The sequence below is a fragment of the Leptinotarsa decemlineata genome, unplaced genomic scaffold (genome assembly GCF_025532065.1).
Source record: "Leptinotarsa decemlineata unplaced genomic scaffold, Ldec_3_MD MMD2_tig00078422_RagTag_RagTag, whole genome shotgun sequence".
Classification (NCBI taxonomy): domain Eukaryota; kingdom Metazoa; phylum Arthropoda; class Insecta; order Coleoptera; family Chrysomelidae; genus Leptinotarsa; species Leptinotarsa decemlineata.
In genome coordinates this window covers 287056-303587 of record NW_027412747.1, presented here as the reverse complement: position 1 = coordinate 303587, position 16532 = coordinate 287056, and the positions used below count along the sequence as shown (strand labels likewise).

At 34.7% G+C, this 16532-nt stretch overlaps 1 protein-coding gene across 5 annotated transcripts in view; it reads right to left on the bottom strand.

Moving 5' to 3' along the window:
• LOC111504795 (3-ketoacyl-CoA thiolase, mitochondrial) overlaps positions 1–10915 on the bottom strand; it is a 230351-nt gene extending 219436 nt beyond the window's left edge. For 3 of the 5 annotated variants that reach the window (XM_074186076.1, XM_074186078.1, XM_074186080.1), the window contains exons 1-2: positions 10761–10914; positions 10539–10705 (exon numbers count right to left, since the gene is read on the bottom strand). In XM_074186076.1, the coding sequence (XP_074042177.1) occupies positions 10539–10705; positions 10761–10779 (186 nt within the window). In that variant the 5' untranslated portion in view covers positions 10780–10914. Of the gene's footprint in view, positions 1–10538; positions 10706–10760 lie in introns of all 5 variants that reach the window. The other 2 variants (XM_074186079.1, XM_074186077.1) reach the window with 1 other exon arrangement.
• Positions 10916–16532: the final 5617 nt, after the last annotated feature.

Below are 16532 nucleotides of genomic sequence, written 5' to 3'. Positions count from 1 at the left end.
AAACTCTGTAAACGTTGGCTCAATTTATTCATCGCTTTCATGCAATGAAGAAAATAATCCGAAAGAAAAACTGCTCTCATACATGAACATTGCATCTGCGTGTTTTTGACGCGAGTTCCACTGTCTAAATTGGCGTCATCAGGAGATGATATATATATATATATATATATATATATATATATATATATATATATATATATATATATATATATATATATATATATATATATATATATATTAATCTCCATCTCTATAAAATCTATTTAAAATCTGATTTTCCGTCAAAGAGCTGTCGCATCCCTACGAACGACAACCCTCAGAAGTCGAAACTTGTGCGAGCTAAGGATTAACGAGGTCTCACCTTTACGTGTGATTTCTAACACGGGTTGGACGATAGCAAGTGAAAATCGATCATTCAGACTAGGGCTTGAACCACCGACCAACACGGCAGTCAATTCGAGTGAGTGAACAAAGCACCCGCGTCGAACCGCCTGGCCCCCGACCGAGCATCTATCTCTAACGGATAAGCTTACACTTTCACCTAATTTGTGCAGTTTTTTGGTAGTACAACCTCAAATCGAATAAAGTAAAAATGATATTTTCCTACATTGAATATTTTGATATGCTTTCTACCGGGAAACATTATATCAAATAAAGTATTTCAATAAATAAAGGTGGAAACATTGAAATAAGTCGTAACTTCATGTATGAAATTAATGTTTTTTCTTATAATATTATTCACATTTGATACTGAAGAGCTGATAAGATAAATGTCTACGAAACATCAGATGTCTACCAGTGAGGAATAATGTGTTCCATGTAAGTGAAATTTTAGCTCTTTCATTTAGTATATTGTGTAGGAATCCTGTGAATGATATCTGATTCAATTCCATAATGAATTTTTGGAATATAAACTGAGTAGAGAAAAATGTTTTGTATATAATTCACTGTTTATATAAAAGTATTTGTTTCGAAAGTATTTTTCTTTCGTGTAATTCAATGTTTATATGAAAGAAGTTGTTTCGAGTGGGTTTTTTTCCAGCTTGTGCTGAAAGTTAATTATTTGCTTGATCTATACACATTTGTATAGAGTTACTTTTTTGAAATTGATTGCTTTCTTCCTTTCTCTGAAATATTCCCATATTTTTTGTATCACGATGGAGAAGTAGAAAGCCAAAAACTTTTTTTTCCAGAAATCAACCTCTCCTAAAAATATAACCTTTTCAATTTAAACAAGAAAATAAACTGTTGAAATATAAAAATAAATGAGAAACCAAACAGCTCAATATATATTGTTCAGTTTTTTGGTTTTTCCAGATTTCCTAACAGCAGAAAGTTGTCATGTCATGCTTTGATTTATGGAAATATCGTTTCATAAACTATAAACATAGTTACGTGAAGTTTCAGGTTAGTCAACTGAACAGTATCCCTAAATCTTAATCGGAGCTCCATCACAACCCATTAATGAAAACCTCACTAAAATCATTTGAGCAGCACAGAGCACAGACAATAAAAAACAGACAAACGAACAACATTTCATTATCTCAAATCTCTTACGTAATTCTGTGCAAATATGTCACATAGCAGTTGCTTCATTGAGATCAGCGGAAACATTTTTTATATGACGTAATTGGCCGATACTTGATGAAAATCCATAACTAACGTATTCAAAAAATACTTTATTGTGAGATTTTCACTAAACAGTTATACAAAAACGGAACACGTGTTTCGCCATACAACGGCTTCTTCGGGCGTGTCTTTACTGAGTTATGTAAAGACACGTGTTTCGTTTTTATAAAACTGTTTCAACTGTATAGATAACAGTATAACTTTTTTTAATTTATCAAGTTATGAAGCCAGTTTCAATGCCTTGCGGTAGGTACAGCGTAAATAACTGCAAATCGACAATTTTTTCAAAGTATTTTCTAGTTGAAGGTTGAAGCTAAAAATAAATTTCCCCTGCTTTGAACCTATCAATTTCTTATTTTTTTTTAATTGTTCATGGGTGGGTTTGAAACTTTCATAAGTCTTATTTCTGAGTATTATCAAGAATTCAATATTGCCCTCGATATTAATTCAAATATTCATTTAGAATTTGTGATTTTTCATATTCAATGAATTCCTTTCATTTTTTTTTATTGTTTATGGACTGTTTGAAATGGGGCCTTTGTCACTCTTCATAGTTCTCGTGCCACACTTTGCTATTTTCATGTATCGACCTCCATAATTTCAAACGGTTTTCATTTATTTTACAGCTCTTCTCCAAGATATGTTGAGCGGCATCAGAATTTTATGGTTTTCCGCAATCGAATTTTTCCTACATGTCCTGTGAAAAAATAGCTTTCTTAGTTTTACCGCTGTATTTTTGTAATAAATCTCATTTCATATATCCACAGTTCATTTCATATATCCCCGACTTATCATTTTCCAACATTTCGTCTTTAAAGAGCAAGAAGTTTAGAAGGCTACTTTATTAACATTGATTTTCTTGAAAATTCGATCTCATCTATTAGTGTACCTATACTAATTAATATGATAGGACAATAATTCATTTCCGAAAAGACGAAGATTTTTCTCGGTAGGTATCATGTCCTTTTTTACTCAAGAGAAATGTAACAAGTCTATGGACATCAAAGTTTAGTCTTGTCATTTTGTGTTGTGGACGATGGTGTTTGCTGTCAGAAATATATCTCAATATCTGTTGTTGAGAGCTGAAACAAAGTATCAAAAATCGCAATTACAACGTCTACATATCAGATCTAAGATCGTGGAAAGTAATATAACTCTTTTTTTGCTCCTAATTCCAATCTGCTCATGAACAGATTAGCTATAAAAGGGGAGAGTAGGTTTCCTATCGCCCTGCCTGCACGCTGGTTGTAGAAATGGTTGTTGAACTGGATACAACTCTGTTCCTTGCAGTTTTTTGTTATTTGTGAGGAGTTTTTGATTACTTCTCCACTGAGACCATTGATCTCTCAAATATTCAATATTTTTTTGTTTAAATACACTTGGAAACAAAGTGTATCCATCAAAGATACTAAAATCTCTCCATGTCACACATTTCATAAGTACGGGAACGACGGTCGTCGCCATGGGGGGATGGGGGGAGCCTCACCCCTGCTTTTTCGACTTGGGAAAAGTTGGGAAATTTTGGGCCGTGAAGATATTAGTAAAAATAGTAAAAAAATTAATGAAAATTAGAAAAATAAAAAATATAGAAAATAAAAGGAGAGGTAATAAGAAAAGAACCAGGAAAAGGTTGGGATTTCCCAACATGCATAACTTGGAGATCCCATACTTTGAAATTTAATTTCTCCCAAGTAAGAGAACAGTCCTGAAGAGTTTACAAATTTTGAAGTGTCAGTTTTACAAAATTCCCAACTTTTCGCTGTTTTTTCGACTTGGAAAAGTTGTGAAATTTCGGGCCGTGAAAATAGAAAAAATAATAATAGAAAACAATAAGCACAATATTATTCAAGTTTTGTTTCCTTTCATTTGTATTGAATATTCCTATACATGATGGATATGGTGGAAGACTAAGGACCTTGGTCCTATGTAGAATATTTCCCATTTTTATTTTTATAGTTACCAAAATTTATTTTTGTTTGTGCATTTCCTAACGGGCATAAGCATTTAGCCAATCTTTGGATAACTAAGTAAGAAAATCAATATATAATAGTAGTAACTAATCCCTCGGCTTTCATTTTTTCGAAAATTGGGATATTTTGCTGGTGGGGTTGGGAAAATTTGGATTCCCTCCCCCCCCTGGTATTTCTTTTCACTACGGCCGTGACAGAAACTCATTGCGGAGGTAATTGGTCACACCGACATGCCAGATTTGTGAATTTTTATTAGACTGTATATTTTAGAAACTGTAGAATTAGAAACCTGTAAACTTCTGTAAAAAGTCGGTGCGATTAAATTTTTACATTTCTTGAAAGTGTTTTTCACTTCTGAAATGATCTTAGGTAATGAGTTTCCTATACATAGGGACCGTTCTCAATTAAATTATCAATGTCAATGTCAATGTCAATGTGTCTAATGTCACAATCTATTATCTTCGCTTCCATATAGGAAACGTTTTTCTATATCAATCATTTTATAATATTTGTTTCTTTCTTTTTTCACCCGAAATCATGGATGTGTTTCTGAAACTTTACCCTGGTGGGTATAAATAGAGACCAGTTTTTAAGAGAAATTGACGAACTTCATTTTCCGAAACCGTCAATTTTTCGAAGCATGTCAAGAAAAGTGTTGCAGTTCTGGTGTTTAGAACAGTGATTTCAACATTCAATACATTTTACATGACTATTATAATCTATACACGCACATATTCTCATATATGAATTTTTCCTGAAAATTACCCTTCCCCCCCCCCAAAATTCAGAACCCCCCTGCAAAATTCAGATCTGAATCTGCCCTTGGTTGGGATAAGATTAACAATGGGGTGCTATCGTTTTATGTATAGTATAGTATAGACAGTCAAACGCGTCGGACGTCTGTTTCGTAGTTCCTATACCTTCTGAGAAGAGTTTATGGCGTCATAACCGATGCCAGATGTGAAGTGTTGAATGCATAAAAGTGGCAAAGTGACTCTGTTTAAAATCACATTTGTTCATAAATTATCATCCAACAACCGCAAAAGATAGCAGATATTATCTATTTCCAATGATATTTTGCTGGAGGAAATAAAGAAAAACAGGCAAGAAATAAAACTGATTGAAGAAGCAGCGGAGATGAGATATAAATCCAGTTTAGAATCGCAAATAAAAACAAATAGATTTGAATAAAAACGTTTTCGGCTCAAAAATAATACAGTGATAACTGAAACATATTTCACCAGTGGCGTCTCAGATATAACATTTCATTAATTTCATTATTATTGTGTGAGATAAGCTAGGTCTCTTTATAAGTTGATAAGAAAAATGGCTAATTTTGGATGTTGCAAATCAAGACCAGTGCCTGCTTACCTAATTTGTGAAAACTGCCTCAGAGTATTTCACAAGTCATGTATTTTAAAACAAAAAGAGAACTTCAAATTCATCAAAGACTACATAATGAACTGCTGTGACAAACCTAGAGTACTTGAAGAAGAAATTAGTTTTCTAGAACAGACCATAGAAGAACTTACTGAGGAAGCAGAAGCAAAGAACAAGTTCATTGAAAAACAGAGTGAGGAGAAAAATATAATGATGGAAGAAGTACTAAAGGTAAAAAGTGAGCTGAATGAATTGATTAGAAATCAAGAAGAAATTATTGCAGAAGCCAAAGCTCACATAAAACATCTTGAAGGAACTATTTCTTCACTACAAAATAAATCGACTAAATCAGTTGATACTCAGACAAATGTGGTGGGAAAAAGTTCAATCGGCATCCAAGTAATTTTAGAAAAACATACTGCGACCTCCTCTACTCAAACACAAAACAAAAAAATTATGACTCAAGGAGACCAAACACATGACGTCAACAAAAATGCCGATAAAGAAGTGACAAAAAATTTTAAGGACAACTCAACAGATATAGAACAACAATTTAACGAATCATGCGATATACAGGAAGGAACACAAAACATGCATATGCATGAACTGAGAAATAACACTTATGGACAATCAACCGATGAAAAAGAGAAAACCGGGCAAAATACAAATGCTGAAACTGAAAGTATTTTAATTGAGGATCCAGAACAAAAAAATTCGGAAATGAGTTTACTTGAAGAAATGAACAATGTTAGTGCAGTAATACCTGGAGAAATAAATTCCTCCAAGAAAATACTAATACTAGGGGACGAATATGCTACAAACTTTTCTTGTGTCTTGAGGCATTCCACTGGCAGCAAATAGTCAATAAAAGCAATAGTAAAACACGATTATGAACTTTCGCATTTAACAGATAACTTCTTTGCTGACACTTTAAACTATGGCCAATAAGATTATTTTATAATTATATTCAATACTAATAATGTTAGTAATAATAAAAACGTGTACCTTGCTCTAAAACAAATTTTACCACTATACAAAATTACGAATATTTTACTCATTTCTGAACCTCATACACAAATAGACCAAATCATTATTAGAAAGCTGTTGAAGCAAGTGTTCAACTTCAGAAAACATAATTCCAGTATCTCTTCAAGATACTTAATTGATAACTTCGAAGGAAGTAAGTTTACTGTTCTTGAAAATGTAAAACAATTTTTAATTTTTACCAGAAGCAATATTTCTTTAAAAACTATCAATACTTGTAATGTGTAATGACTACTTTGACATCTCTCAGGTATGATGCAGAAGAGAAATCTAACGTTTATTCAAATTCAAATGATTTCATTGAACCTTCTTCTTTTTTAGAGAAACACATATCTCAAATAAAAAGTCTTTAGCTTTTCGCAATATAAATAAATCCAATCTACCTCATTCGTTGAGCTTGATATTATTGAATATTCAATCGGCCAGAAATAAGTATTCTGAATTGTATATTTTATCAGAAAGGTTGCATTTTCCTGGCATCACCCTAATAACGGAACATTGGTTGAATCCAAATGAAAACATGCATCTACCAAATTACAGTGTGGTATCTTTGTTTTGCAGAAATTCACCATACGGGGGAACTATTATTTTGGTTGAGAACTCTCTGTTCAACCAACTGAATTTTGTAAATATGACAAATATTTATTGGAAGAGTTATTCGAGTTCTCCATGTGCATTTGTGATGAATTAAAATTGTTTATACTTTGCATATATAGATCACCTTCGTCTGATCCAAATTTATTACTCAGTGGACTGGAACACATTCTGCATGAAATACCAACCACTGCAAATATTATATTGACAGGAGATCTGAATATGAATTATGAAGACATTAACTCAAAAGACACAATTTCCCTAGTGAGTCTTTTAGAGAGTTACAGTTTGAAGATGCATGTTAACTCATCCACTCACATTAAGCAATATTCAAAATCAACTATTGATTATGTATGTACTAACCTGAATACTGAATCTGTGTTTTGCGAGGTATTACCCTCAGGTTTGTCAGACCACGAAGTCTTCCACTTTAATGTTGAATTGGACTACAACAATGAAAATTGTTCGAAATTTAAATATGGAAGACTGTACTGTGCTACAAATTATAATAGGTTCTACGATTTGGGCCTTTCAATAGACTGGAATCAAATTCTACTATCTCAAGATCCATTTCTAGAATACTATAGCATGTTATTGTTCACATTCAATAATAGATTTCCAATACAAAAAATTAAAATAAAAAATAATTAAAAAAAATGGATAACAAAGGGAATAAGGGTGTCTGCAAGAAATTTTCGTTGCTTACAATACATTAGAACAGTGTTTCTCAAAGTGTGCGCCGCGGCGCTCTGGGGTGCCGTGGAACCTTTACTGGGGCGCCGTGGGCCACGGATGAGTCTCAAGGTACGTTTTACAACATAGATAACTGAGAGTAAAGGTAATACGTCGGTACCTATTAATAAAAATCATCTGAAAATATGATAATATCGGTAATTGCAAAATGTAATCCGTTCAGGCAGCCACCTACCTACTTTTATTAATTAAACATCTAGTGTAGTCTTTACGTTCGGGGCGTCGCGATAACCTTCAAAAAACATAAGGGAGCCGTGAATTCGAAAAGTTTGAGAAACACTGCATTAGAAAGTTCACATCGTCCGCATATTTTTTAAATTATTTCACCTGCTACCGCAGAATGTATAGGAACACCATAAAACTAGCTAAAACACTATTATACAACAGAATAAACAAAGCAAGCAATAAGTCAAGAGAAACATGGAAGATAATTAATGATCTCAGGGGAAAGGGTAGAAAGCAAAAATTGGACACTCCATTATTATCCACCGATTTCAATAACTATTTCTGCATGATAGGAGAAAAATTAACTGAAAATATTCACATTTCGTATGATCCACTTGATAATTCAATTGATATAGCAGATAATTTTATTCTATATTGAAATTGAATTGAAGGGAGTCTTTAGGGAGATAAAAAATAAACACACTTCAGGAATTGACGACATCTTGAATATTTTCGAAAATCTACCAGACGATGCTTTATCAGTACTAGTTGACATAATAAATATCTCATATAGAGGAATTTTTTCAAATTTTCTCAAAATGTCTATTGTTATTCCTCTCCATAAAGGTGGAGATATTGGCATCTCTTCTAACTTCCGACCTATCTCTTTAATAACAACACTTGCAAAGATTATAGAAAAACTAGTCAAGAGAAGACTAGTTGATTTTTTCGAGAGAAACCAGATATTAAACAAATGTCAGTTTGGATTCCAGAGTAGAAAAAACACTCATGATGCCATTTTTTCATTATTGTACAGTCTCTATAATGAAATAAATGATGGAGAGATTGCAGCTGCTGTGTTCTGTGACATATCGAAAGCGTTTGACTGTGTTAGCCATGATACACTGCACACGAAATACACTGATACACGGAAAATAAAATAGTATGGTATAAGAGGTGTAAGTCTCAATTGGTTTGAATCTTATTTATCTGAGCGTAGTCAAATTATTAAAACAACTAATTATTCTGAGGAAGGAAAAATAAACTGTGGAGTTCCACAAGGCTCATTCCTAGGACCACTATTATTTCTTTTGTATATAAATGATCTATTAAAGGAGAGTTTACACTATTCGCTGACGTCACTACTATTTTATGGCATGATCAAAATCCCTCCAAACTTGAAACAGTAATAAATCATGATATTAGCAATATAAAAAGATGGTGTGACGCAAATCTTCTCAGTTTTGATATCTCTAAAATGAGCGTACTTTGCTTCAAATGTTACATCAGCAATTTACAAATTGACAACATCTTTGTTGAGAATAAACCATCAACCAAATTTCTGGTACTATCCATTGACACTGATTTGGAATTTGAAGACCATATCAAGAGTCTCAAATCAAAGTTATCCTCAGGGTCTTACGCTGTGAGGCTGACATCTTATGAGTTGGGATTTGCTGCTGCCAAAGTAACATATCACTCTCTCATAGAATTTCATCTACGATATAAAATTCCTTTTTGGGGTGCTTGTACTCTGACAACATTGCAATCAATTTTAGTTATAGAGAAAAGAGCTGTAGGTTTTCTATGTAAAGCAAAACCACGAGATTCTTGCAGACCACTGTTTAAGGAAAACAAAATCCTCATTGTAATATATATTTTTATTATTGAAACTCATAACAAAACATCAAAATCGATTTTCAATTAACACAAACGCCACTCGACAAAGAAACGACTTTAATTTGACTTCCAAAATATTCCCTCATTAAAGACTCTATAATTTATCAGAGTACTATCAAGATACTTTTTGATTTGACTTGTGGCTGAGTCGTTTTATGTAATTAATATTGAATTCTTTCCAAATAAACTCTTATTGGCTATATTCGTGCAAGTGATGTATTGTGCTATGTAAATACTAATTGTTTTTGTTATTTTTTTGTTCTTTGTACATATGTTCAATAACTACCTGAAATTTTATTCAATTGTAGATAATTTCGTTGGTCAATTAAAATCCACGATGAAGTTCACACATTATGGAGACTCATCTGTAACCTTCGATCCTTTCTGGGATTTGTCACTCCCCATATCACAAAAAACTGGCCAATTTAATTTATCACAGTGCTTGGATTTCTTCACAAGAGAGGAAACTTTGGATGGACATGAAAAACCGACGTATTCAAGTTGCAAGGAAAGAAGAAAATGCACAAAGTCTCTATCGATCCATAAGTTTCCCGTATTTTAGTTATTCATTTTAAAAGATTTTTTCAAACAGAAAGATTTAGAGGCAAGTTAAATGTTGCCATCGAATTTCCTCTAGATGGATTAGACATGAACAATTATGCAGCAAAAAATGTGACTCCTTGTCGTTATAATCTAAATGCACTTTTGAATCACAGTGGATCTACCTACAGCGGACATTATACAGCATTCTGCAGACATCCTTATACTGGCACGTGGCACGAATACAATGATTCACACGTGTCACCAATTTCACCAAAATCGCTTTTGTGAGTGAAGATGCATACATCCTCTTTTATGAAAAGGATGAAACAAGTTCGCACCTTTGAGCGTTTGGAAATGTTATTTTTTTACTGTTGTTTTTGATGTTATAATGAATTAGTTATGTAAGATTTACGTTATATTATATTAACTAAGAAATATTGGTATCAAATTGTTTATGATGGGTATAGACAATGTAGGTATAAATACTCAGATTTCAATGTAATCTTGTTAGTTTTGGAAATGGTGTTATGATCGAAACTAGTCAACCTGCTAATGTACCTATATTATTTTATAGTGTACCTATAGTTTTCGAGAACATTACTGGAATAATTATAACTTGACAAGTAGCAATAGCTACTATGTGTGAATTTGTTTCTCGAATTATTTTAACAAAGCTTTGTCAATAAGATGTTAATCTTCAGACAATAAAGCATATTTTGATTTTGACTTTGTATGATTGCATAAGTACCAGTATGCAGTTGCTTATTGTTTCATACTTACTGGAAGGACATTCCCAATCACGACAGTGTCCACGAATTCAGGTTTCACATTGGCGGCTGCTAGAGCTGCCTTCGAGACAATCGTTTGAAGTTCAGTGATATGAGTTCTTGCTAATTTTCCACCAAAGGTACCAAATGGTGTCCGTTTTGCACCAACAATAAAAATACCTATAAAAGTATCAGTCACTGTAATTTCTAATCATAGTATATTGACAAAAGTTACCTTTAACCAGAGAAGTCATGATTATATACTAATGTGTGCTTTTTCAAATAGGCGCACACTTCGTTACTAGTTACAAAAATGTACCAAAACTCTGTTTGGTGAAAATATGAAAGATAAGCAAGTCTCAAAGTTCAAATGAACTGCGGATCGGAGGTTCGACAGAGAGATAAAGAATCTGAGTTGTTATATTTACTACTCCATGAGCGGCGCTTCTCGGGGTAACTGCTTGCAATACTGAGACAGATTAATGATATATTTTATTGGACACCTGAATGGTTTCATTAAGAACGTTTCACAGTTTATACAGTGTGTAACAACGAAAACTCAACAGAACCGTTTTTGAATATAAAAAGTAAGATTTTTAAAAAAAGCTCGAACACGTCGATTTTCAATTAAAGGGGGACACCTTTCAGACTAATCAGATTTTTTGTAGTACGCACCCCTTCGGAGAGGTGCGTCCGACGACCCTTGTTTAGATAGGGAAATTAGGTCGAGTGGCACCTTGTTTTAAAGGTATATCGAATACCTTTACAACTCTGTTGAAAGAACATTTTTGTAACGAATAGTTTTCGAGATAATTTGAAGTTAAAATTGCCATGTTGATAATACATTAGACAGACCACTCGGTAACTTGTAGGTATGACTAAATAAAAAAAAATCGAGCAGTTCTTCTTATCAGTTTTTTGTTAAATAAAATCCCTTTTTTGAAATCAATACCCACTCCTCTTCTTCCAGTTTTCATTAGTACATCGTTCGATTGTTTTGTTTAAACGGGTCGTGTATGGTTATTTGTTTAAAAATGCCTAACACTACTGCTGAAAGGGTTTCAGTTATTGCTTTATTTTTTGGCAACGACCAAAATGCTAATAGAACATCAATTTTATTTAACGAGCAAAACCCTGGTAAACACCTAAGCAGAAATCACGTTCTGGATTTGGTCACAAAATTCAGGGAGACAGGTTCGGTTTTAAATAAGAAAAGAAATGTTCAGAGACGAGTAGTGAATGACGATAATGCGATTGGAGTGATTGGTCAAGTCATCGCCATTCCCAGGTTAAGTAGGGGAGACCTAGGAGAGTTGTGACAGCTTTGTATCTAGACTATTAGACTATTACAAAACATCATTATAAATAGAGTAAATCAAACAAACATTTTCATTTTGAAAAATAGTATGAAATCATCTTTTATAACATTAAAAAAGAACATACAACATTTCTATATTAAGTAGTTATATCTTACAAGCAATCATGCCATAATTTCGAGATCAATCATAATATAAATCAGTCAAAAATCTTATTTCCATCTGATAAAGAATTATGGCAAATGTATTGCAGCTCGACCATCCTTTGCATTCTAGGCATTGGACCCACTGCTCATTTGATCTGCTGTTTGCATAGGCTACTAGGCAAACCAAGCAAACGTAATTATTGTTTTCTGTCTCTCCTTCGTCATCACCTGTTCCTTTCTGCTTTTTAATCCTCTTGGTTTTATTAGGTTTCTTCTTTTCTGCACTTGAGATATTCCTCTTCACATTTCTCGACTTCCTATCAGCTTCTATAGCAGCTATTTCGTCTTTAGTAGGTGTGTCAGTAAGCACAGTAGATTTGATTTTGCATCTTTTCGGTTGGCTGTGTTTTCTTGGCGGAGCTTTCGGCAAGGGCCTCACTGATTCTGGTTAAAATACATTAGAAACATTGGCAAGAGGAATATGGACTGTAGACGTGGACAATAGGTTCAATGGGTTTAGTATTCAGAACTGTGATATGGGCTGTAGACGTGGAGGCAAGAGGTTAATTGGTATAATTTACAACTGATGAATTTCTTGATGGCATAGTCTCATTTGTAGATGTACCTGGAATGATGGCTCTTGCTTCATCATTATCAACTGTTTCGATGTTGAGATTTGAAGTTGTGATGCTTTCCGCTGGATTGTCCACAATTTCTGAAACAGATTGCTCTAGTTCTGGGTTGGGACGATCAGTGACTTGACTTGGCAGCCAATCGGCTTCTCCAAATATGTCTGTGTTAACTGGCCACGTTCCAGTTGCAGCAAAACCAGCACTGATATTTCTTGCAGTGATTGCTACATTAAATGCAGACTTTGCAATTGATGGTATATCATATATGGTCATGACTTTGCCGGCATTGATTCGCATCCAATTATCACACGCTGTATTGATTGCCAAAAATAGCACGATCCATGGGCTATAGCTTGTGCGTACAATGTGGGGGAAATGTGAGTAAAATTATCCCATTTTCTCTACAAAACTCAATGTTTCTCAGTGATGTATGCGAAGCATGATTATCTAGAAACAACAGAACTCTGTGCTCTTTAGATGGTCTAACGTGATTTTCAAAATGTTCGAGGAAAACATAAAAATCATCCTCTTGCATCCAACCTGATCCGTTAGCTGTTCCGATTGAACCAGTTGGGCCGTCCCTAATAAAATCCTCTTGGAATCGTTTGCGGCGGAATACAAACATGGGTGGTATATAATTACCTATTGCATTCCCAGCTAAAGCCATTGTGACCAAAGTCCCCCTTTCTGCAGATGTCATAGCACTAACCCGTTTTTCTCCTCGTAGTGCTATTATTCTATCGGGCTTCTGGACGGTAGTTATTTCGGTTTCGTCGATATTCCAAATAGCTTTTGCATCAAGTTTATGCTTACTTGAGACGCCTGGGTAGTTATCAAAGAAAATGGCCACATTTGTCTTATTGAAACTGGTAGCGCGAGCCATGCTAGTGGGTTGTGGTAATCTTAAAGATAAATTGGGACGCCGTTTCATAAATAGCTTGAGCCACACTTCTCCAGCTTTTTTATTTTGCCTCCATGTCTCGGGAATTTTTTTATTATATTTTTCGGCTAACTGATATGCGATAACTCTAGTTTCTTTCGTAGTCAGCTCATATTTAGATGCTGCACACGTTAACAAATATCCACTTTATATATTCTCTTCCTCTACTGTAAATATTGTTGGACAGTTGTAACCCATATAAGGAGCCTCACCTACTGGGTTAGCTTGATAAACCTCTTTCTTCTTAATGTATCTGGACAAAGACATGTAGTTTATATTGTAAGAAGACGCAGCATCTCTTAGACTTCTACCTCTTAACTTAACCTCTTCATAAGCCAGGTCGTAGATTTCGACACTTACATTTCCTTTATCAGTCTTTCGTGTATAGTGATTAGGCATTCTGAAATCAAAAGTGGCCATTTAGCATGTGCCATCAAAACTAAGTCAGATAGGAGAGTTGTGACAGACTGTCACAACTGTCATATTTTCTAAATACGATGGAAACACAAAAGCCCAGCCTTATGCTTTGAGACTTGAATAATCATACTACTTATGTATTAAGACATGATATAATTTCAATCAAAATTTCGAGGAAAACTTACTTTTCTTTTTTTTTGCACACAACCGCTCCTCATGCGACGCCATTGGGTACTAAGTCAAGTAATGCATCTCTAAAGCAACAAAGCTGCGTTGTTGGCAACTAGCTAACTATTGTTGGTAAGGGGAAATCGCCTTTGTCACAACTCTCTTCTGTCACAACTCTCCTAGGTCTCCCCTACCAGAGGTTTATCAGGAATAGCCGGAATAAGCCATATGAGCGCATGGAGAATCCTTAGCACCACAAATTCCATCCTTACAAAATTAAACTTGTTCATGAACTCAATGAGTATGATTTTGACCGAAGACAGGAGTTTTGTGGGGGCATGAGTGAGAGATTAATTAAATCCCGTGCTGCTTTATAGCATCTGTTTTTCGGACAAAAGCTGATTTTACTTAAATGGTTGCGTGAACCGTCACAATTGCCGTTATTAGTCGGATGAAAACCCAAGACAATTCGCAGAAATACATACCCAACATCCCCAAAAGTTGAATGTCTGGGCCGGAATATTAGGCAATCACTATATAGGTCCATTTTTCATCGATGGAAATTTAACCGGTGATTCTTTTTTACAACTTCTTGAAGAGGCAATACAACCTCGTATAGTTGAAATAATTGAACAGGATCCAAGATGTCAAGATGAATGTATCCATTTTCAACAAGACGGTGCACCACCCCATTTTGCCCAGCAGGTTCGAAATTTTTTGAATAATCATTTTGAAGGACAATGGATTGGCAGAAGAGGTCCAATTAAATTGCCAGCACGATCATCAGATTTAACACCACTGGACTACTTTCTGTGGTGATATTTAAAGTCTAAAGTTTATGCTACATAGCCAGCCAATTTGGATGAATCACGTCGTAGAATTATTGATGAATGCCGAGCTATAACTCCTGAGATGTTGAATAATGTAAGAGAAAAATTCGAACAAATACTTTAATGTTGCATGGAGCAAAATGGCGCACATTTTAAACATTTACTCTAAATCTCCTATGTGAGTTACCCTTATTAGGTGTTACTTTTTTTGTGTGTGCTTTAAAAACAATTATTGGGATTTATTAACCCTAAAACAGTTTCTTAAACTTTTCTGTGTCATCAGCATTCAAGGAAATCAGCAGGTTGTATTCGTTGTGTAGGTAAGTTTTTAGTATGATTCACTTTTTTATTAGAAGCATAAAACGGCACACCAAAAGACAACCTTCATAAGGAGATGCCACTCAATTCACCTAAAATGTAAGGGTGGTAACCAACCCCATCCCCCAAAAAAATCTCCTCGTAATAAACAAATAATTCTTACTTTTTTACGAAATCAAATGGACACGTATTAGCAGGTTGTCATAAAAAGCAAAAATATTTTTTTTATGAAACTTCTGAACGTAAATTGTACCTTAAAAACAATTTGATTTATTTTAAAAAGAGTTGAACTCAATAAAAATACCTTTAAATCTTCAAATTATCTCGAAAACTAATTGTTACAAAAATTTTCTTTTGACAGTGATGCACCCCTCCGAGGGGGTGCATACTACAAAAAATCTGATTGGTCTGAAAGGTGTCCCTTTTAATTAGAAATCGACGTGTCCGAGCTTTTTTTAAAAATCTTACTTTTTATAACCAAAAACGGCTCTGTTAAGTTTTCGTTGTTACACACTGTATATTAAAATCCTTGAGAAATTTGCCATACTCGGTTACACCTTTCATAGTCATCTTCATTTTCATCAGGATGGAAATTTTTTCCCTTACCCTTTCAACTGAGATTCGTTAGGAGGACGAATGGTTCATAACGTAAGGTGTTTTGGTAGCAACATAAAAGTCAATGACCTCTATGCCTTGTGTATCCCTTCCTGACTAGGGTATTTCATGAACAAACTGTTCATTTCAACAGACGTCGTGGGGCCTTCAGTCAACCGAGCGACGGGGCCTTCTGAATCCAGTCATCTCATCTGCACTTTGCTCTTGATATAATCAATATGATTTGTCCAGGTGAGTCGGCGGTCTACCCAAAGACCTAGGTACTTGACTCGCGTTTGTCATTCGATCTTCCTGCCTGAAATCGTGACCCTTGTGTCTGGAGAAACTTTACGTCTCCCCAAGTCTATCGCCTGAGTTTTTTCTGGATTCACTCGAATCTTCCAGTCAAGGTACCAGCGTTCGAGGTCGTCCAATGCGCGTTGCATATAGACGACAGCCAACTCCCGACCCATGGAAGAAGCGAGGAGAGCCATATCATCGGCGTAAAGGGAAACCTTCACGTGATCGAACCTCGGTAGGTCGCTCTCGTAAATGCTGTACAGTAGTGGAGACAGCACAGCTCCCTGAGGCACTCCAGCTTCGATTTTCCTGACGGGAAACAGGGTTACTTCAACTCAGACCTGAA